Source organism: Dromiciops gliroides, chromosome 4 (genome assembly GCF_019393635.1).
Source record: "Dromiciops gliroides isolate mDroGli1 chromosome 4, mDroGli1.pri, whole genome shotgun sequence".
Classification (NCBI taxonomy): Eukaryota; Metazoa; Chordata; class Mammalia; order Microbiotheria; family Microbiotheriidae; genus Dromiciops; species Dromiciops gliroides.
In genome coordinates, this window is record NC_057864.1 from 133,097,092 (window position 1) to 133,120,708 (window position 23,617).

General features: G+C 38.7%; 1 protein-coding gene across 2 annotated transcripts in view; it reads right to left on the bottom strand.

The window, feature by feature from the left end:
- The window catches only part of EFCAB2 (EF-hand calcium binding domain 2), a 146,179-nt gene extending 123,858 nt beyond the window's left edge, over nucleotides 1-22,321 (bottom strand). Inside the window, exon 1 of one of the 2 annotated variants that reach the window (XM_043999413.1) lies at nucleotides 22,135-22,316. In XM_043999413.1, the coding sequence (XP_043855348.1) occupies nucleotides 22,135-22,159 (25 nt within the window). In that variant the 5' untranslated portion in view covers nucleotides 22,160-22,316. Of the gene's footprint in view, nucleotides 1-22,134 lie in introns of both variants that reach the window. The other variant, XM_043999414.1, reaches the window with a different exon arrangement.
- Between the last annotated feature and the right edge of the window lie 1,296 nt (nucleotides 22,322-23,617).

The window sequence follows — 23,617 nt, forward strand, 5'->3', positions numbered from 1 at the left end:
CTTCAAGAAGGTGTGAAGTGGGGGGGGGTTTCCTAAGTTTCTGCTATTTAAAGAGGCAATAATCATTTCTTAAGCACCTACTATATGCCTGACATTATAGTGAACATTAAGTAATATAAAGACAAAAATGGAACAGCCCTTGCCTTCAAGGACCTTGCCAGTGAAGACATGTACACATATACACTTATAATATATAAAAAATAAATACAACATAATTTGAGAAAGTAGGCACTAGCGTCTGAGATCAGGAAAGGTATCATGTAGCAGCCCAGTTTGAACTAAATCTTTGCAGAAAACTAGGGGTTCTAAGAGGATGAGGGAGGGGAATTGATCTATTGGGTTATGTGTGAGGAACCCCAGGGCAGTTTGCACCCACCAGAGCATGAGTGAAAGGGGTTCATGTAAAATAAGGCTAGAAAAGTAAATGAGAGCCAGAGTGTGGAACGGTTTTTTTGGTGAGGCAATTCGGGTTGAGTGACTTGCCCAGGGTCACACAGCTAGTAAGTGTCAAGTGTCTGAGGTCACATTTGAACTCAGGTCCTCCTGAATCCAGGGCCAGTGCTTTATCCACTGTGCCACCTAGCTGCCCCGTGTGGAAGGTTTTTAATGCCAAACAGTAGAGTAACCTTGAACAAGCGGTTTCGTTTCTCAGTTTCCTCATCTGTAAAATAAGGAATTTAGACTAAATGATTTCTGGGTTTTTTGTTTGGTGTTTGGTGAGGCAATTGGGGTTAAGTGACTTGCCCAAGGTGACACAGCTAGTAAGTGTCAAGTGCCTGAGGCCGGATTTGACCTCAGGTCCTCCTGACCCGAGGGCCAGTGTGCCACCTAGCTGCCCCGACTAGATGATTTCTAAGGTCCCTTCCAACTCTATATTGATGAACCTTGGGGGCAGCTAGGTGGCAAAGTGGATAAAGCACTGGCCCTGGATTCAGGAGGTCCTGAGTTCAAATCCAACCTTAGACACTTGACACTTGCTAGCTATGTGACCCTGGGCAAGTCACTTAACCCTCACTGCCCCACAAAAACAAACAAAAAATAAATAAATGAACGGATGAATTGATGGACCTTTTAAACAATAGCACAGAAAGAAATGGAACCAAGAGGATTTAATCTGCTGATATTGCTATTGCAGATAATAATGACCATGACATTTATATATGATTTTCAAGTTTGTTAAGTGCTATAAAGACATTATCTCATTTGAGCCTAACAACTCCAAGGTATAGCTAACATGGCAGCTGGGTGGCATAGTGGACAGAATGATAGGTCTAGAGTCAGGAAGACCTTTCTTTATGAAGTTCAAATATGGCCTCAGACATTTACTGGCTGTATGACCCTGGGCAAGTCACTTAACTCTGGTTGCCTCAGTTTCCTCATCTGTAAAATGAGCTGGAGAAGGAAATGTCAAACCACTCCAGTATCTTTGCCAAGAAAACCCCAAATGGGGTCATGAAAATAACCGAAATACCTGAACAACAACATAAATGCATTATTAAACACACTGAGAAAACAGAGGCACCCAATCTTAAGTGGAATAGTAGGAGTATGATCTCCTATGAGCCTAACATTGTATTTAAAAGCCTTGAAGTTCAAAAGAAGAAAGTATCTCATTTCATTCTATTTTTTTCCTGCTTACCTATGCTCAAGGAATTTACCACAGCTGGAGGGAAGGAGAGCAGGAGAACTGAAATATGACTGTGGTGTTGTAGAAAGGAGTATTAAATCCATTTTCATTCTGTCATACAAGGTATTCATAGAGTGGCTTAATTGTAGGTACATCATTGAGGGAGATAAAGGGTGAAGGATTAGGAAAAAACAACAAAGGAGGGATACAACTAGAATGAAAAATGTATAGAAAACAAAAGGTTATTTCAGATTAGACAATATGATTGCTTAAAAGACCCTAAAATGACCCCAAAATCAAGGTTCCTCCAGGCCTGGATGACTAGAGGTTGTTCAAAAATAAAAAACATTAATCCTGGGTCCCTGATCAGTCCCGTCCATCACCGCTGGGTCATTTTGGAGCAGAGTTCTCCAGCTGAAAAGGATGAAAGGAAACCCAGAAGGTAGAGCTTGGCCACAAAACTCACCAGCATCTACAGAATAGCAACTGTAACAAATCGATTCCTCCAGTTTACTACATTGTTGCTTGGCAAGTCTGAGGGAGTCCTTGATTTCAGAACTCTGGACCTCCCCAATCCTCCTTGCTCTTGATTGTGACTGCCTGTGAACTGGCTTTAATGTTACATGCCCCAGATACTACTTGCTCTCCAGCTGGCTATACTTCTGCAGCCTAAATTGGCTTCAGACTCCAGTAACTGCCTGTAACCTTGTAAATTCTAAGACTTACATCCCTAATCACTCACCTCGGCCCCTATTTTCATCTGTCACTGCCTATGCGGGCTAAAATATCCTCAACCAAGTTTCTGAGAGCAGAAGTCAAACCTGTAGCCACAATCAAAGCCCCAAATAGGCTCCAACAAGGTCCAAAGCAGGGGCAGAGCCAGATGAGGAGAAAGATTTAATTTTTCTAACAATAATGAAACAAATGTGTACATAAATCGTAACAAATGTATATGGACTCTCTAAGCCTTCTCTTCTCCAGGCTAAACATGCCCAGTTCCTTCTACTGAGCTCATGTGGCATGAACTTAAGGTCCATGTCTTTAAATGTCTTTACTAAAAGTTAACTGACCTACCAGCTGATTGTCAATAGGAAGCACACCAGTGGGGACTTGTGAGATCACAGTAAGTCGTAGTGGTAACCACAGGGTTATACCCAGAACCTGAAATAGCAGTCTCCCTTCTGTTTGAGTATGATTTGGTGAATTAACTCCAAAGTGGGTATTACAGGAAGATTATGTGAGAGAAAGCATGAACAAAGATTACTGGAACTGGGTTCAAATTCCTGATGACTACTAACTGTGTGACTTGGGACAAATAACTTCTCTGGGACTCACTTTCATGACCTGCAAAATGAGGGAGTTGTACAAAATACTAAGGTCTCTTCCAGCTCTAAATCTTAGGGCCTATAATTTAAACCTAGAAAGGTAAATTGAAATCAGGCTGTGAAAAGTTGTGAATGCCAAGATAAAAGAGTTTTACTTGGTATTCAGGGTGAAATCACTGAAGTTTTTTGAACAAGGAAGTGGAATGCACCAGGTATAGATTAACAAGAAAAGAAGGATCTGAGAATAAGGTCATGTTCTTAGAAAATGGTGAAGGTAAATTAAGGAAGTAAATATTTGAAAAAATGCACAGATATTTAACATTTTATTAAGGAAATTAAAGTCAAGTCTGTTGATAGACAAGAAACATTCCATTTAAATATCTTTAACATATCTTAAGGATAAAAAGACTGATAAAATTATAGCATGTTGAAATAATTTCACAATTAGAAAGGTTTATGTCTCATTTCCACAGCATGTCTTTATTTTTACCAATGTTTAAACACTAAAGAAAATGTTAAGATGCAAGTGTATGAAATGTGGGAATAAGGATTAAAGAACTACTGTTAAAGCTATGTATACTAAAAAATTAATGCAACCAGATTTGGGAATATTATTGCTCTTATAGTTACATTAATTTTTCAGTATACATAGCCTATATACATAGCTAAATGTGTGTTTATTTGGGGGTATTATTGCTCTTGTAGTATTAATTTTTCAGGATATATACTATATGTACTACATACAGTATGTGTGTGTATATGTACTCTATACAGCGTGTTCTGTATGTACTGTATATATACTCTATATTTATATTTCTCTATATTCATTTGTATGTATATTTGCAAAGTACTTTCTTTTTGTTCCATAGATTAATCTGTCTATATATTTGCAAGGTATTTTTCTGTGTATATATATATATATATATATATATATCATTGATAGATTATTATATATAAATATATCATAGAGATATAAAAATATGTCATTCATTATTCTCTCCTTTGTTAATGCTGCCTGGACATTTAGAATGTTTTATTTCCAACACCAATTTTTCAGTATTTGAACCCTGGACTAACTTCAGAGAGATCAGGGTACAGAGGAAATATATCAGAGATAGAAGCAAAAAAGTGCTATTTTTTTAAAAACCACATATACAACACTTACAGCTGTAGTCAGCTGCGTATTACCATTTCTCCCCTCAATTTGAGGAATTGGTTGCCCAAATACAAATTATTTAGTTTTATGCTGATTTATGTGGGTTCTTGACTTGCCACAGGTTGCTAATTTACTATTGCTTGCTATTAATGAATGTTAAAGAAAGATTTTTCCTTCTCTGAAAAAAAATCACCAAGACTAAGAAAACAATTAATGTACAGCTACAGGCATAGGATATAAAAAAGATGCTTCTCAACAATATGTTTCAGTGTAGGAAGAATGTGTATTTGAATGCACTTCCCAGCACCCCATTATATCTTCCTGTTCAGTGTAGTTTAAAAACACAAACACACACACACACTCTCATATACTGTTAATGGCCTTCTAAAAACCAAGAAGTTTCTTTTTTTTTTGCAAATGATTTCTTCTTAATCAGCCTGAGAGCCAAATTTTTAACAGCTTCTGCCACCTCCTGTGCCATGGAAACGAGGAAATCTTTTTAAAAAAATACTCAGACCAGATGAAAATGCTTGAAAATATACTCAATGATAATGCCTAGAATTGAGATGTCTATTTAAACTATTATTCAGGTACGATTACAAAGTGATTTTAGTCATACATAACTTGGGCAAAGCCAGAGTTTGTTTTCATTTATTTTGTTCTCTATTTCACACAGCTGTTAAGTCAGATTCTTAAAGTACTTTTCAGAGAGGTGCTCTGAAGATGAAGCTATTGCTAGCACAAATTTTTAATAATTAAAAATACAAAGTAATATGGAAGATAAGGTCCTAGAGAACATGTCCATTTTAAAATAGATCATTTTGATAATTATTGAATTTTTAGAGAAACTGGTTATAACTACTGTATCTTCTAGATACATTTATAAATGAAGAATTTAATTTTTCCATCACTCATATATTTATTTCTCAAATATACACCTATGGTAAAATATTTTTAAAAATTCATTTCATGTACAATATTACTATTACTTGTTCTTGTGACATCATAGGCCTGATGTGATAATTCATAAATACAGCACACATTTTCTTCACTATATAAAAATCCTTTGAATTGGGATTAGAAGAGTTCTTCATATGGATCAGAAGTATGACTAGGTCATTTTTCTTAGCCGTTATGAGGAGTTCTGTAGTACTAATCTTATGCTTCTGTCTTTTTAAACTCCAACATCATTTGCCATTTTTATAATGTTTCCTACTAAGCGACAAGAATATAGAATATACAGTGACTATTTTGTACTGTCTTTTAATCATTGTAATTATAGCTGGAGGGGTAGCTAGGTGGCACAGTGGATAAGGCACCAGCCCTGGATTCAGGAGGACCTGAGTTCAAATCCGGTTTCAGACACTTGACACTTACTAGCTGTGTGACCCTGGACATGTCACTTAACCCTCATTGCCCTGCCAAAAAAAAAAAAAGAAAGAAAGAAATTATAGCTGGAAACAAGTCTAATTTCACATTAGAATCTATCTACAAGGCTAATAATGTGAAGTGAAGGAGACCAGGAAAATGTGGAGCTCTGGATTTGGAATCAAAAGGCAAACAGGTTCTAATCCTTGTCCCACCTTTTACTCATGTAACTTTGGACTTAAACTTTCTGAGGGGTGTGAAACTGATGCAGAATGAAATGAGCAGAAGCCAGAGAACAATTTACACCACGGCTACATCACTGAAAAGGAAAACAGCTGTGAAAGACTTAATATGATCAATGCAATGACCAATCCCAACTCTAGAAGACCAATAATGAATTGTGCTTCCCACCTCTTAGCAAAAAAGGTGATGTATTAGAGAGGCAAAAAAAAAAGGCATACATTATAAGATGCAGCCAATGTGTAAATTTAATTATGCTAAGTTTATCTGTGTGTGTGTGTATATATATATATATATATATATATATATATATTTCCCCCAGGCAGGGCAATAAGGGTTAAGTACTTTTCTTTCTTTCTTTTTTTTTTAAGTGAGGCAATTGGGGTTAAGTGACTTGCCCAGGGTCACACAGCTAGTAAGTACCAAGTGTCTGAGGCTGGATTTGAACTCAGGTCCTCCTGAATTCAGGGCCGGTGCTCTATCCACTGCACCACCTAGCTGCCCCTTGCTGAGTTTATCTGTAATATGGTAGGGCTTTTTTTTTTTTTTTTGAGGGGAGGTGAAAGAAGTCATGGGAGGATAGTGATAGTGATACCAAAAATGGAAAGGGAAAAGAAAACATGGTCAATATTAAAACACGGTCAACATTTTTTTTAAAAGTATACAGAAGAGAACAGAGGGGAAGTGCAGAAAGGGTTATGAACAATCACAGCAGTGTTAGAACTTCCAAATTCATTTTAATATATACTTTTAGAAATAACTAACAGACTCAGAATCACATACAATTCTTTTTTTCAATTCTTTGTATAAAATGTTCACATTTGCTGATTTATGCTATTCATTAATTTAAAAAATTTTAACCAAGATTGTGTTTTTTTGTGTTTTTTTTTTAGTGAGGCAATTGGGGTTAAGTGACTTGCCCAGGGTCACACAGCTAGTAAGTGTCAAGTGTCTGAGGCTGGATTTGAACTCAGGTACTCCTGACTCCAGGGCTGGTGTTCTATCCACTGCGCCACCTAGCTGCCCCCAAAATTGTTTTTAAAGAACATACTGAACTATATGAACTCTAGAGTCACTTATAGCTTATAATCATATTTGTTAATTTTTTGTCCTAGAAATAGAAAGATGCAAGATAGCATGACATCTTGGTAGGACAGTTAGTAGTAGATATATAACACTATATTACAATTAAATGTTGGAAAGGAAAATGGAATAATTTTCCTAATTCGACCTAACAAGAGGTCACAAGATAAGAAGAGATAAATCACAAAAGTATAAATGTTGAAGATACTATTATCAGAATGAGGAAAATGACTTATCTGAAATAAAAGCAGGCTTTAACAAAAAGTGAAGTAATAAACATTCCTATAATTAAACGTACACCATTTCACTGTTCCCTAATGCCCAAAAGTCTGTGTACATCTTTTAAAAAATTTTTTTTTACTGTGTACATCTTTGAAGCATTTAACCAAGCACTTAAAACCCCACCTGAAGAAGTTATGATAAAATAATAGGTCTCAAGGGATAACTTACCATGAGAACTGTTGAGAGCATATAACAAAAGGCTTATAGAAATGCCCTCAAGGTTAATTAACTGATGGTACAAATAATGTTATTATACAAAGATATATGCCATGGTACTACTAGATAAAAAGTGAAAAGTAATCTAGAATCTGACTGATCTTTACTAAAAATTCTTAAGAATTTTCAGTCGTCTAATTGTGAAAACCATCTAACATAAAAAGTACCAATGTTACTTTATACACAACCCAAAACCCTGCCTCAAAAGTGAAAAGAGCTCATTTCATCATCTGTCTACATGACATTTTTGGATAGAATTTACTGAATCTAGGGACATTATGCCATTATGATTCATTTCTTATCAAATAGCCTTAAAATATTTCACTTTTGAATATTAAATTTTGGCTAGAAAATGTACCAGATTTCAGTAATAGTATTTTATGTGAAATGGAATTTTATACATCAGCACTAAGAAGGGAGGTGAACAAGACAACCAGCTGATCACATCATGTTCTTGAAGGTCCTATACAATCTAATTCTTCTTCTTCTTCTTTTTTTTTTTTTGCAGGCAATAGGGGGTTAAGTGACTTTCCCAGGGTCACACAGCTAGTGTCAAGTGTCTGAGGCTGGATTTGAACTCAGATATTCCTGAATCCAGGGCCGGTGCTTTAACCACTGCACCATCTAGCTGCCCCCCACAATCTAATTCTTTATGGTGTATTTCTTTGTGCTTTGTACAATTTAATTTTTATGTTAAAAATCATAAGGTTTCTCTTAGGAGACTAGTAAATGTTGCCATTAAGGCTTTCTGATACTCAAATTTTCTTATTTTCTTGGTTGCAACCTCTGTTCAAACCTAAATACTTGCTCATATTTTTACTCTTTAAATATTTATAGACTATCAAGATGTTTCTCTAAGACATTCATACTTGATAACCATGTAGTTAAATTATGTAGTTTCTTATTGACACCTTATTTTTAATCCTTCAAATTCATTTCATTTTGTTGACAACTTCCTGGTGGTAAAGTGACAGCAAATGAACATATCATTTTAGGTATGGTATCATGAGAACTAAGTAAAAAGAGGAATTATCTCCATAAAAAACTTGATCCGGGGGCAGCTAGGTGGCGCAGTGGATAGAGTCCTGGACCCGAGTTCAAAGTTGGTCTCAGACACTTGACACTTACTAGCTGTGTGACCTTGGGCAAGTCACTTAACCCCAATTGTCTCACCAAAAAAAAAAAAAAAAACTTGATCCAATACAAAGGCAATCCAAAATTCACACTAACTTGTGAAATGTGAATTTTCCTGTATAACTGTCATCTATAATACCCACAGATTTTTCTGCATTAATGTTTTCCCAAAAGGCATCTTTCTTGGTCCTCCACAATCTATTTTTCATTGGTCTTCTTTTCTAATTAGCCTTTCATAGAGGCACATTGTTCTCGCATTCTTCTTTTCAAAATAAGTTAGCCAAAATACTTTATAATCTTATTCTTTTTACTTTTAAGAATTGTAAGCACTAGATCCCTTCATTTCCCCAAATTTTCTGTGCTGAAACCTAAAATTAGATGGGAACCTATTCCGTATAATTATAACAATTCAAAATGGCCCAGAGTCATTTTGTGAGTTGATTATCTTTGATTATTAGAAAGGCATTGGGTTGATGAGGAAGAAGGTATGAGCTAGATATGGAGAAGGAATATCCTGATACTAATTGTGGTTTCAAAACCCACTGAAGTTCTCCATAATCACTGCACAAGATTCTAGTTAGGAAATGCACTAGACTTGAAATGATAAGAGGTGGGTTTGAGTTCATGTGACCATGGGCATATATCATAAAGCTTAAGACCTCTATAAGCTCCTTATTCTTCACCTTCAAAGCAAAGGCCCATCTCTTCAATGCTAACATTTTAGTGGTATTGTTCTAAGGCAGGAGGTATGAAACCCCACTGCTTCCAAAGAAGTTAATGGAAAGGCCCATCAGAGGTGGGAGCAGGCTGCAACAATATATCCAGCATGGAATTCTGAAGAAAAACAGGAGTCAAGGATGTCGGGAAGATGGGCTGGTTGGTCATCTGCCAAGAAAGAAGAATGACATGTCATCCAGAGCACCACAGTGTGCCACTAGTTCCACTTTGAAATGGGAAGAAATTGAGGAGTCTCCAGCATACTGAGGAGATTCTCTGTGGATAAGGGTTGTACAGGACAGGCAGGCACAGATGGAAGGAATTCTGCACTGTTAGTAAGAAAAACTGAATTAATATGATCACAGATCCGTTTTGAGAACAAATTCACAAAGTTGTTGAGAATCAAATGAGATAATTTGTATGAAAGCATTTTGAAAACACTCAAGTATTATACCAATATAAGCTACAATATTATCAGGCATGTGAAGTCTCCCTCTAAATTTTTCCTCTGATCCCTCATAGTGGCATGGAGGTAACTTTTGGTTCTCTAAGGTTATTAATAGAATGTAGGGTCTGGCACGATCAACCAAAATGGAAATACTTCAAATACAAGCCTGGTGGCCAGACTGTTGTCTAAGGAACAGTCTACCTAAGATCATAGGTATTCCTCATCAGCTTACTGCAGGATGATAATTTCTTCAGCCGAACCACTTCGCAAAAAAAAAATCTACTAAATATTGTAAGCAGTTCTATTTCCATCAACAGAGAGTATATATATATATATATATGTGTGTGTGTGTGTATGTGTATGTATATATATACATATCTATCTATATATATACATATCTATATATATACATATACACAGAAAAAATTCATAGATCCTAGGATTAATGAAGTTTCTAGTTAGCTAAGTTAATTCATATTGTCCCAGGTAGTGTTTCCCCTTTTTTCACTGCATGTAAAACAACATTATTATGGTACTCAGAGCTATAACACACCCTGACATCCTTCCCCACCCCCCAAAAATCTGTAGGAATAATGAGCAGTTATTCTCAACTAACCTCACTTTTTCAGTATTCTCAAAATCTCAGACAGCTGGGTGACACACAAGATGGTGCTTCACCTGGAGTCAGGAAAATATTTGTTCGAATACAACCTAGACGCTTACTAGCTAGGGCCAGTAACTTCACCTCTGTCTCAATCATTTTCCTCATCTGTAAAATGGGGACAAACTTTTTAGGAGTATGAAATGAGACAAGTTTGTAAAGCTCTTTTGTAAAGAACTCTATAAACACAAGCTATCCCTTTTTGGTCAGCCTCTGCACCAGTTCTATGGAAAAGATTCAAGTTTTCTACTAGGGGAACATATAAAATACTCTTTCTAGAACATTCTGTTTAATATAACAGTGGAGAGTAAGGTGTTTGTTTGTTTGTTTTTGCAGGGTGACAGGGGTTGTGACTTTCCCAGGGTCACACAGCTAGTACAGCTCAAGTGTCTGAGGCTGGATTTGAACTCAGGTCCTCCTGAATCCAGGGCCAGTGCTTTATCCACTTCGCCACCTAGCTGCCTCGAGAGTAAGGTTTTAATGGTAATTAGTTTTATGCTTCAGTTTAATAAATAAAACTATAAATTTAAGATAAGTTATAAATTAGAGGCTGATTATCCACTTTACAGATTTACCACAAATTGCTTTAAAATAGATTAATTCATTTAAAACAAAACTCAATTTTAGTATAGTTTTGTTTTTGGTTTTTTTAGTGAGGCAGTTGGGGTTAAGTGACTTGCCCAGGGTCACACAGCTAGTAAGTGTTAAGTGTCTGAGGCCAGATTTGAACTCAGGTACTCCTGACTCCAGGGCCAGTGTTTTATCCACTGCACCACCTAGCTGCCCCAAAACTCAATTTTAAAATGCACACATTTCATGAAGACATTCATGAAGACTTGGCTCCTCCTAGCAAAAATTCCAGCACTAATTTGCTGGGTGATCTTGAGAAAGTCCCTTAGCATCTTCAAACTTCAGTTTCCTCATAAAATTAAAGGATTTGGGGGGCAGTTACGTGGGGAAGTGGATAGAATGCCAGCCCTGGATTCAGGAGAAACTGAGTTCAAATCTGGCCTCAGACACTTAACACTTACTAGCTGTGTGACCCTGGGCAAGTCACTTAACCTCAGTTGCTTCACCAAAAAAAAAAAAAATTTAAAGGATTTTAACTAGTTTTATACTACCTTACATGTTCTTCCAAGTCTAAAATTCAGTGATTCTTTTGTATTAAATTAGATATGTCTTTACTACTAAATCTAAATGTATTCTAAGTTGAATTTGATTAAAACCTAAAAACATATGACAAATACAAGATATATAGATATATGTGTGTACATACACACACGCACAGGACAAATACAAGAAACAAAAGAAGCAAAGAAATCTATCTCATAATGACTATTAGTTTAAGGAGAACCTGATGTTCCAAATTATCTTGTCCAAGGTCAAGGATAGTAACAGTAGAAATTCACATTTAGATAGCAATTCAAGGCTTACAGTTTTTTTCTGCTCACAACAACCATTCTCATCTTAAAGATAAAGAAAGGGAGTATCTGAACAGCAATGTGACTTGCTTACATTCACACAACTGATAAGTAGCTGAGGTCCTTCTACAACCTAGATCTTTTGACTCTAAGATTAGAATCAACAAGTACCACAGGTCCTACAACAGGATTCATGGATTCAGAGCTGGAAAATACCTTAGTAAAATCCCCTAATTTTACAGGTGAAAAAAGCAAATCTCAAAAAAGGAAAAGTAAAATTCCTAAAGTCTTACAGGGATTAAGGAGTAGAGGCTGGTCCTCTCTGACTTCCATATCCAATAGTCTTTCTTTCCATTGAGGCCTCTCAAATTTGTCTTGTTTTGGGGGAGTATTATGTTCTTACTTCACAACAGATACACAAAATATAAATATCTGTTGAATATAAGTCAAATTTCTGTATATATGTCACATTTTCCCAATGAATTTATGTCACAATTTCAATTTAGTATACCCATGGGAAAAGATTCAGCTACAAAAAAATTATGAAAATCATAATTAAGAAATGATGAAGTCATGAAGCTGAAGAGCTAAAAAGGACACTCTGGAAAGGTGATAGACTCAAGGCCCAGAAACATCCATTTTTAGCATAGACACTATGTTAATTCACTTTGCTCGACTATCTTTGTTACAAAAAAAAATTTTTTCCCCTCCAGGTCTTTAAAAAGGAGTAGAATGCTACCTAAAAATTATTTTATACAGCTAGAAAAAATAATAACAAAATTCATCTGGAAAAACAAAAAATCAAGAATATCCAGGGAAATAATGAAAAAAAACTCACAGGAAGGTGGGTTAGCGGTACCAAACCTGGAGCTTTACTATAAAGCGGCAGTCATCAAAACTATCTGGTACTGGCTAAAAAATAGAGTGGTAGATCAATGGAATAGGCTAGGCTCAGGAAATGCAGTAGTAAATGACACTAGTAATGTGGTGTTTGATAAACCCAAAGACTCCAGCTTCTGGGATAGGAACTCAGTATTTGACAAAAACTGCTGGGAAAACTGGAAGATAGTATGGCAGAAATTAGGCACAGACCAACATCTTACACCTTATACTAAAATAAGGTCAAAATGGATACATGATTTAGACATAAGAGGTGATACCATAGGTAAATTAGGAGAGAAAGGAATAGTGTACCTATCAGATCTTTGGAAAGGAAAACAGTTTTTGACCAAACAAGAGAAAGAGTATATTATAAAATGCAAAATGGATGATTTTGATTATATTAAATTTAAAAAATTTTGTACAAACAGAAGCAATGCATCCAAAATTAGAAGGGAGGCAGAAAGCTGGGAAACAATTTTTGAGGCCAGTGCTTCTGATAAAGGCCTCATCTCTAAAATATATAGGGAATTAAATCAAATTTATAAGAATCTAAGTCATTCCCCAATTGAGAAATGGTCAAAGGATATGAACAGGCAGTTTTCTGATGAAGAAACCAAAGCTATCTATTCCCATATGAAAAAATGCTCTAAATCTCTAATGATTAGAGAGATGCAAATTAAAACAACTCTGAGGTACCACCTGACACCTATCAGATTGGCTAAAATGACAAAAAAGGAAGATAATAAATGTTGGAGAAGCTGTGGGAAAATTGGAACACTAATGCATTGTTGGTGGAGCTGTGAACTGATCCAACCATTCTGGAGAGCAATTTGGAATTATGCCCAAAGGGCGATAAAGCTGTGCATACCCTTTGACCCAGCAATCCCACTTTTAGGTCTTTTGCCCAAAGAAATCATGGAAGGGGGAAAGGGACCCACATGTACAAAAATATTTATAGCTGCTCTTTACGTGGTAGCAAGGAATTGGAAGTTGAGGGGGTGCCCATCAATTGGGGAATGGCTGGACAAGTTGTGGTATATGAATACAATGGAATACTATTGTGCTGTAAGAAATGATGAGCAGGAGGAGTTCAGAGAAACCTGAAGGGTCTTACGGGAGCTGATGATGAGTGAGATGAGCAGAACCAGAAGAACATTGTACACAGTATCATCAACACTGAGTGTTGACCTACTGTGATGGACTATATTCTTCTCACCAATGCAATGGTACAGAAGAGTTCCAGGGAACTCATGATAGAAGAGGATCTCCAAATCAAAAAAAAAAAAAAAAAAAAGGAACTGTGAGGTATAGATGCTGATTGAACCATACTATTTCTTTTGTTTTGGGTGCTGTTTTTTTTTCTATTTTGAGGTTTTGCATCACTGCTCTGATTTTTTCTCTTGTAACAGGATTAATGCAGACATAGGATTAATGTTATTATGTGTATATATATATATATATATGTGTGTGTATATATATCTATCTATATGTATATGGATATGATATATAGATATATAGATATAACCTATATCAGATTACCTGCTATCTAGGGGAGGGGGGGAGGGAGGGGAGGGAGGGAGAAAAATCTGAAATTGTAAAGCTTGTATAAACAAAAGTTGAGAACTATCTTTACATGTAACGGAAAAAATAAAATACCTTATATGTAAAAAAAAAAAAAGGAGTAGAATGGACAAGAGAAAGGGAATGGCATAGTGATTTTTTTTAATGGTAAATGAAACTTTTCTAAATGCACAGAAAACAGACCAAAACACAAAAAAGCAGGGCAGTTTTCAAAGATAATGAGGAGGGCCAACTAGGTGGTGCAGTGGATAAAGCACCGGCCCTGGATTTAGGAGGACCTGAGTTCAAATCTGACCTCAGATACTTGATACTTACTAGCTATGTGACCCTGGGCAAGTCACTTAACCCTAGTTGCCTCCAAAAAAGAAATACACAAGAAAGACTTAGAAAGGTAAAATTATTTGAATAATTGGAAGCAACTGTATGATGATATAATGCTAACATTTGAACATGAGAAAAATAATCAAGTGTTCCTTTGGGATCTTAATGTCTTCAAAAGGTATTGATTTAATTGAGAAAAACAGAAGAACTGGGGATGGATTGGTTCTTTTGTGGGGGTTATAAGAAAATGAAGAAAAGAGGAAAAAGGGGGTGGAAGTTGCCATTTTTCTTAATTGGGGTTTGTAAGAAAAATATAATATATAAATATGGAAAATGGAATAGGGAGAACCAGTATCAGCTAAACATGACCTTATCTGAAATGGACAAAGGGCTGAACACACAAATACACACAAAGAGAGAAATGTCAGTTTTAAAAGGAAATAAACAGCGAAAAGAGTTTAAGAGAAAGAGAACACTCACAAGCAAAACAAAGTTCCTAGTCCTAAAGAGAAAATTAAAAGAAAAGAAACAGATTCAAAAATGGTACACATCAATTGGGAAATAACCCAATAAAGTATAGCATGTGAATGTAATGGAACATTATTATGCCATAAGAAATGACGAAAGACAATTTCAAAGCATCCTGGGTAGTATGGACTGTTACACAGTGAAGCCAGCAAAGCCAACAGAACAAATTATACAAAGACAAAGACAACAATATTGCAAAGAAGAAGGATGATTCAAGATCTCTGAGTACTGCAGTGACCAACTGTCTACATAATACCTCTAATGAGGGATGTTAATCACACCCTGACAGAGATAGTAGTCAAGGTGCAAAAAGAAACATAAGGAAAAAAAAAGAAGAAACAACATAGATTTTTGGACATGGTCAAAAGTACCTAGATTTGATTTACATGACTAGGCTTATTTGTTAAAAGGGCTTTGTTTTATCATTGCTCCTCAGGTTTTTTTTTGTGTTTTTAAGTTTTTTAACCCTATCCACTGTGTCACCTAGCTGCCCCTCCTCTTAGTTTTTTAATGGGGAAGCTGGGGGAGAGCAGAGTTTAATAATAATAATAGCACAAAAAAGAAAGCCAATGAAATGTTTTTAAATGCACAGAAGGAAGCTCAGAAGGAAACACAGACAGAGTAGAAGAATAGTTTTCAAAGTAACATATGTAACATGGATATTCATAGTTTCATAAACAATCTTTTTGTGTTCAGCTGTACATGTATATGTTCTCTTTTTTGGTGTTTAAGTTCAGAATTTTAAAATAAAAGTTTTTAAAATATATGGTCCCTCACTGAATGATATTTTATGAGGCACTGAAACAAGATTCAAAACTATAATGAAAAGTAATTAATTAAAAGGACATTGGGGGTAGCTAGGTGGCAAAGTATATTAAGCACCAGCCCTGGATTCAGGAGTACTTGAGTTCAAATCCAGCCTCAGACACTTGACACTTACTAGCTGTGTGACCCTGGGCAAGTCACTTAACCCCCATTGCCCCGGCAAAAAAAAAAAAAGGACAACTTCTGGCTGTGTAAACTTGCTTTAAAACGTGAAAAGAAAATGCTAAAACTAGCAAAAATTATCTGTTTCTAACATTCCATTCAGCCAATAGCAGTAAAGGGGATGATTTAGGACTAATCTGAAGATATATCCTTATACAAGTTACATTTGCTTTTATCCTATATTGGGAAATGGTACCCCTGGTCTTATGTATTTGTCAGGCTTTTATCAAAGGAATTTAATGCAAAGATTTTTCTCCACTGACAGTTTCTCTTCTAATCCTACTTGCACTGATTTTGTTCATACAAAAGCTTTTAAATTTTCTATAATCAAAAGGTCTAGCTTATCTTTTATGATCACTTCTATCCCTTGTTTGGTTAAGCATTCTCCCCCAGCCAATACTTGTAAAAGGAATCCCATTCCCATAATTTTTTTCTTTTTTTGGTGAGGCAATTGGGGTTAAGTGACTTGCCCAAGGTCACACACCTAGTAAGTGTCAAGTGTCTGAGGCTGGATTTGAACTCAGGTTCTCCTGAATCCAAGGCCAGTGCTTTATCTACTGTGCCACCTAGCTGCCCCTCCTAGAATTTTTTAATGTTATGATCTTTTATATTAGGTTCCACTTAGAACTAATTTTAGTATATGGCTTAAGATCTTCTTGGGGGGGAGGGGGTTGTTTTGTTTTGTTTGTAGGGCAATGAGGATTAAGTGACTTGCCCAGGGTCACACAACTAGTAAGTGTCAAGTATCTGAGGCTGGATTTGAACTCAGGTCCCCCTGAATCCAGGGCCAGTGCTTTATCCACTGCGACACCTGGCTGCTCCGAGATCTTCATCTTTTTTAACCAAACTGCTTTCCAATTTTTCCAGCAGTTTTTGTTGAATAAAGAGTCCTTCCCCCAAGTAGTGAATATTTTTGGGTTTACAAAACACTGGATTAATACAGTCCCAAATTTCTAACTGCCTGCTGGATATCTCAATCTGAATAGTTCATTAATACTTCCAAAACTCTGAGACAGAATGGCAAAGGAGAGTGGCATAATAAAGTTCCTATCTTGTCTCTCACTTATCCTAGCTGTTTAATCAAGGTCAAATCTCTCTTCAAGCCATTCTCTAAGCCAATAAATTATAGATGCATCGAGATGTGCCTAAGTAGAAAAAATATTCAGGCCTAAAAAAATCACAGGCAAATTTTGAGACTGTCCTCAGACTCCACAAAGGCCAAAGTTATGTTATCAGCCTTCTTCCTACACCTGTCTCTCTTGCTCCAACTTCCCTATTTGTGGATATGATCTAGCTGCCAGGTGCTTAGGCTTAAAATTTGTCAAACATTATTAAGTGTCTGTCTACCACAGGCAAAGCTTTCTGCCAGATGCTGAGGGTGGAAAGGCAGGAGCAAAATGGTTCCTGCCCTTTAAAGAACTTGTAGTCTGCTGGGGGAGGATGCAAAAACAATTATTAGAGTTGGGTCATTTGAGTGACCATCTAGTGCCTAGCTTCTTAAACTGTCGGTAGTGACCCCGTATGGTATCCCATACTGAATTTGGGTGTCATGAAAAATTTGTCAATTACAAGGTTATGTACACCTATTTTATATACCTACATACCCAGGGTCGAGTAAAAATTTCTTGGGCGAAAAGGGATCTCTAGTGGAAAGTTTTAGAAGCCCTGATCTAGTGCAACCCATACCTAAAAAATCACCACTATAAGAAACCTGACAAGTAGTAGTAAATCATCCTCACAGTGACAGGGAGCTGAGGACCTGCTGCCTCCTGAGGAAGCTCATTCCATTTTAAAATAATTCTAATTATTAAGAAGTATTTTCTGACAATAAAATGGATGTATCTTTACAATTTCTATTACTTCTGTTTCCAAGGCAAAATCTGAGGAGGGAAAGAGTACTAGAATCTGTAGCGATCAGGAAAGGCTTCACAGAAATAGAACCTTAAAGGAAGATAAGGAGGGAGAAAGGACTAAAAAGATAGACGGGTTCCAGGGAAATGTGTTGTCTAACTCCTTAATTTTTCCTTTAAAAAGTCATTTTACATTTACAACTAAAATAGGAATTAAGTAACAGGCAAGATCTTAGTTCATTTTATGTTTGGTTGTTTTTGTGCATAGTTATTAAGTTTTGTGCAAGTCATTTAGGTTTGGGATTTTTAACAAAAAGGTTTACTACAGTTTTTACTAACAGTGTACAAACTGATTTTAGTGACCACTCTCACTCACAAAGAGTACAAAACCTACTGGATCTTTCTACTTAATGGCCATCCCTGTATCTCTGCCCTAAATGGTGTGAGTTGGAAACCAACATAGTTCTGACAGGTGACTGGTTCTTAATGAACCACATCACAAATTTAGAGCTAATAAGGGACCCAATAGTTTATCTAGTCCAACCCCCTCATTTTACAGATAAAGAATCTGAGACCCAGAGAGGTTAAGTGATTTACCCATGGTCACAGAGCTAAGTTTCAGAGCCAGTATGTGAGTCCAGGTATTCTAATTTTCAAATCCAGCACTTGGCTTAAAGCTGTAGAATTATATATGGTAGAACAAGGAAGCTGCAATCTTTTTCAAATGCACTGTTCTTCAGGTAAGCCACTGAGGAACAGAGGAGTTAATAGAGTTCCTCTGAATGTCTTTCTGCAAATCCGCCCCCCCCCACCCAAGCAAGCTGAAGGAAAGAAACAAGCATTATTAAGCTCCTGTTATATGCCAGGAACTGTACCAAGTGTTTTACAAGTATTATCTCATTTTGTCCTCACAACAACCTTATAAAGATTATCCCAATTTTACAACTGAGGAAACTGAGGCAGACAAGGGGGTCACAATGTTTGTGGCTGGATCTGAATGCAGGTCTTCCTTACTCCAAGGACAACACTTTACCCATTATACTACCACCTAGCTGCCTCTAGGTCAGCTGCCTCATTTGTTTTCAAATGAAAATGTATTTTAATTTACATACATATATACATGTATATTTATCTATGTTCTTTAATTACTTACATCATTTGGTTTTTTTAATTAGATGGGAGGCAATGTGGCAAGATAGAAAGACCACCAGACAAGAAGTCAGGAGATATGTGGGTTGGGAGAATCGTATCTTAAAGCCAAACTTGACCTTAGATGTCTAATCCAAACCCCTCCTTTTAGAAATGAGGCAAAGAGAGGTTACATAACTACCCTAAAGCCTGCTAATTAATGGCTAGGCCTAGAAGCCAAAACTACTGACTCCCAGTATTGTCCTCTTTTTACTCTAGGAAATAGCATTTCATATAATAGAATTATAACTGTCATATACCTGACCTTGTTCATTCCAAAATTGAGGACCAGAGAATTCAACTGTCTTATACAAGGTCACACAGTATACAATAAGTGACAAAGTCAGGAGATGTATCCAGGTCTTTCTGATCACACATTCAGCATCCTTTCTACTTCATTTCTTTAAAATGAGGGAGGATTAAATGACTTCTCAAGTCCTCTCTGCTTTTAAATGTCTGTTTTTTGGAGTGTTCTTTTACTAACAAAAATAGCTCACAAATATCCATGATTAACCTGTTCAGTCACCGACAAATCTCTTCCCAATGTCTTCCAAAGCATCTACTTCTATTAGCATTGCTAAATAAAGCAACCAAACCAGGTTCTATTTCCTGCTTCACTGCCAGCCAACTGTAAGGCCTAGGGAAAGTCATTTAACCTTTATAGCCAGATTCCTTATCTACAAAACAAAGGGTTTAGACTAATGAAAAGAGCTCACAATTTTATAGTGTCATTTACAGGTTTAAAGTGTTTTCTTCATAACAACAAAGGGAGGTATGAAGTGGTATTATCATTATTTTCATTTTTACAGATAGTGAAATTAAGATTTAGAAAGGTTAAGGAACATGTGACATAAATGATACAGATGACATTCACACCCAGGGTTTTGATTCCACATTCATTGTTCTTTCCATTGAAGCATGCTGACTGTAAATTCCCTTCCACTTCTAAAATTCTATATTCCAGTTTCATGAAATAGCTGAAAAATTAATATAAAAACAAGCCACTTCTTGGGATGTATACGTGGGCAGTGTAGCATCGGTACTTTCTAAAGAGCATCAATGAAAAGTAATGTCATTTATTTTAGGAAAGGTAGCATAAATTTCATTAGAATATAAATTCCTTTAGGCCAAAACCTGTTTTAATTCCAAATATTATTACTGTTTTAAATGGATAAATCATTTGAGAAGATTTGTTTCAATGACCTTTCTGTGGCACTACAAGGCCTTTGATCCAGAGATGGAAGGGGACTTAGGGATTGACTCTGAAATTCACTTTTCCTAATTTCAGGGCTCTTTCCACAGCCCAACTCGGGTCCATAAATGTTGATCAAATGCTTTTAACTTTTAAGGTTCTAAGTGTTAATAACTATTATTTTCCGATTGCTTTGCTGGAATTTTTCAGGGTACAAATTTACCAACTTCACTAGAACTACAGTAATATTTAAAATATACATAGAGGGGTGGTTTAATAACCTAAATACTAGGTTTCGAATGGTCAACAAGCACTTATTAAACACCTACTATATATGCCAGGCATTGTCTAAGAGCTGGGTATGCAAAGATAGGCAAAAAAAACGTTCCCTGCTCTGAAAGAGCTTAGTCTATAGGAGAAATCGGTGCAACAGGCCCAGTCATACTTAAAATATACAAGGGGGAATGGTTTAGTAACCTATATACGAGGTTTTTAATAATCCACTAGCATTTATTATACGCCTACTATGTACCAGGCACTGTGTCTAAGCCTTGGGGATACAAAACAAAGGCAAAAGGCAGTCCCTGCTCCAAGGAGCCGAGTTTTCATGAGGAGACAACACGAAAAGAAAGACGCAAAAACAAATAAAACTGAAAATAATCAACTGTTATTGCACCAGAATTAAGGGGGACGGGCACGCTGGCGAGACTTTGGGCTGCTTTTGCTTTTGTACAGTAGGGAGATATGGAGATTGCCTGTTGTAGGGTCGTGCCCGTGAGAACTGAGAAATGAAAACTGGCCCTTTCGCGGCCCTCCGGCCCCGGCCGCCCTGCCCGCCCCATTCTGCGGGTATCTACCGGAGTGACTGCCCTTCTTTTCGCTGGAGCCGCAGCTTCTCTGACTAGGGCCTTCCTTTGTATCGGGTGGGGCTCGCTCCGGGGGACGGGAGGACAAGCAAACATGTCTGCCTCCACGCAGCTTAAGATGGAGGCCACGAGCCGGCCCGGGGCCGCGGGGCCGCACGCCGCGGGATCAGCGCGGGCCAAGGCGAGGGGGAGGGGCAGCCTCTGGGGTGGGCGGCCCCACCTCCCAGCCTAACGTGCTCCCTCGATCGTGATCCTGGGAAAGGGAGTGTGGGGTTTATTTTTCCTTCGCCGCAAAATCAATTCATTAATTGGGATCTCCAGCCTGGCTCTCTCTTTCCACACGCTACCCAGGGCAGGGGAGAGGCGCGGCCGAGCAAGCGCTCATGGCGCAGAAGGGGGAGGGGACCGCAGCAGCCTCCCTTCCTCCCGCCCTCGCCTTCCTCCGCGGGAGGCAAGATGGTGCCGCCAAACGGTCGTCAGGCAGAAGAAGACACGAAGGGAGGCCTGGCGCGGCCGCGTGGGGGCGATGGAGGTGGGAAGAGGATCCAGGAGGCACCCAACCGGGCCGAGACCTGGACCCCGGGGCCTGGTGCGCGGACGCAGCGATCTCCATCCGTAACAAAACCACCGGGACACCATCTTTTTGTCCCCGGGTCCCGGGCAGAGGGGGCTAGCTAGTTTCCGGGAAGAGGAGGAGGTGGGGTGGTGAGAGGGGACGGCTGGAGGCGCCGAGGCGTCGCACTCGGGCACCGTGCCTGGCCTGGGGGAGGGGAAGAGAGGAGGGTGGGGAGATTAAAGAAGGGAAGGGGAAGGATGAGAAAAAAGAGAGGGGGAGGAGAGGGGAGGCATTCCTCCCTCCCTATCCCTGCGCTGGGCGGGGCCAAGGTCGCCGAACCCCCCCCCCCTCATCCCCCACTCGGGTCCTCGGCGCCCATTCCCCTCAGCGGGTGGCAAATACGGTGTTATGGGAAGGGGGATCGCCCAGGGGCGCTTCCTCCGAGGCCTTAGGCTACGCTCCGCAAGCCTGGCCCGGTCCTTCCCTTCCCTAGGCGGCTTCCTACCTCCGCTGTCTTTATCGTCCGCCATCTTGTTGCCGGCCCGGTCGCCCTGGAGATGCCAGGTGGCGCTGGGCGGCGGCGGGAAAGAAAAACCGCCTGGATCAGGAGGGGTTAGGGAAGGGAATGGAGAGAAACACCAGGCCCGGCGCTTCCGCAGCCCCTGAGCCTTCCAGAAGACACGTCCTTTCAACTGTGGGGGGAGGGGGGAGGTCGAAGACTAGGACAACCCCCACCCAAAAGACCCCTCCGTATAAATCCAGCGCCCCCCCCCCTAAAAAACGTGGGCTTCGCCCTCGATCCCTAGAACCTTGGGGTATTGTTAGATAATTACCGCCAAAGCCCTCCCTTCCCGCCCTCTACAGGGGTCCTCCCCCGCCCCAACTTCTCCCGCTCGTTTCCCCCTCCCTTGTGCTCCCCTGGATGGCTGCGTTTTTATTGCTAGATTTAAAAAAAAAAAAAAAACGGCTGGAAACGTGCAGGAGGCGCTGTGGGCCAGCCCGGCCAGGGATCGGGCTTGGGGCCGCCCCTCCCCCCTTCCCCCTCCCCCCTTCCCCCTCCCCGGCGGCGAGCAGCCCACGTGGGGCGCGCACAGGGGCGGCCCCTCCCACTCCCCTCCCGCCTGGACCCTGGGGAAACGGCGGGAGCCAGAGGGCTCTGCAACTGGCCCTCTCCTTTTCCCCCTTTGCGGGCCCTCCCTGCAACCATCCATCCCCACCCATGCTCTCTCCCTAGGAGGGCCACCCTGGCTGGGTGGCGCGGTGACTTCAAAGGACAACTGGGATGGGAACAGGAGGAAATCGGCCATTAAGCTCCTGTTCTGAAGCTGAGGAGTGCTAGTTGTAGTCAGATGCCAGCTCTAGTTAAAACACTGGCAGCGGTGTTGTCTAGGCTGCGACGTCAGATACCAGCCAGGAGGCAAAACACAGGGTTCTCATAGCAACAACGCGCCCATATTGCAATACACAGAATTACATACGTCGAAACGCTCAGGGGTTTTTTGTTAATTCTGTCACGTTCTCCAGCTCAAGTTGCTGAGAAAGCTTCAACTTTAGCTTTTTTTATAGCCGACATTTGCTTCTTAAAATGGTTTTAATCATGAAATGTGGTTTCGAAGCGCCATAGGCAATAAGTTTCTTTTTAAAAGGAAATTTAATATGCTCAAAAGACATTTTAAAATTTTTTTACAATATCAAGTGAAAAATAAATTCACAGTATCCTGATTCTATTGTTAATACTAAATGGTGGTCTGTATAAATTGCATGATACAGAGGTCAATCAGTAAAACAATTTGGCCACATTTTTCCTTATTGAAATACTAGATTTTCTTTTTCTTGGAAAGATTTCTGCACAATAAATATCTGCAGGCCCAGAGCCCACTAATTCCAATTTGCCATTGAACCAGAAATTAATCATCTCACGTTGGAAGGTACATAATTTCAAAAAGTACTAAAACTGTATTGTGTTCTCAAAAATTTAAATTCAAAAT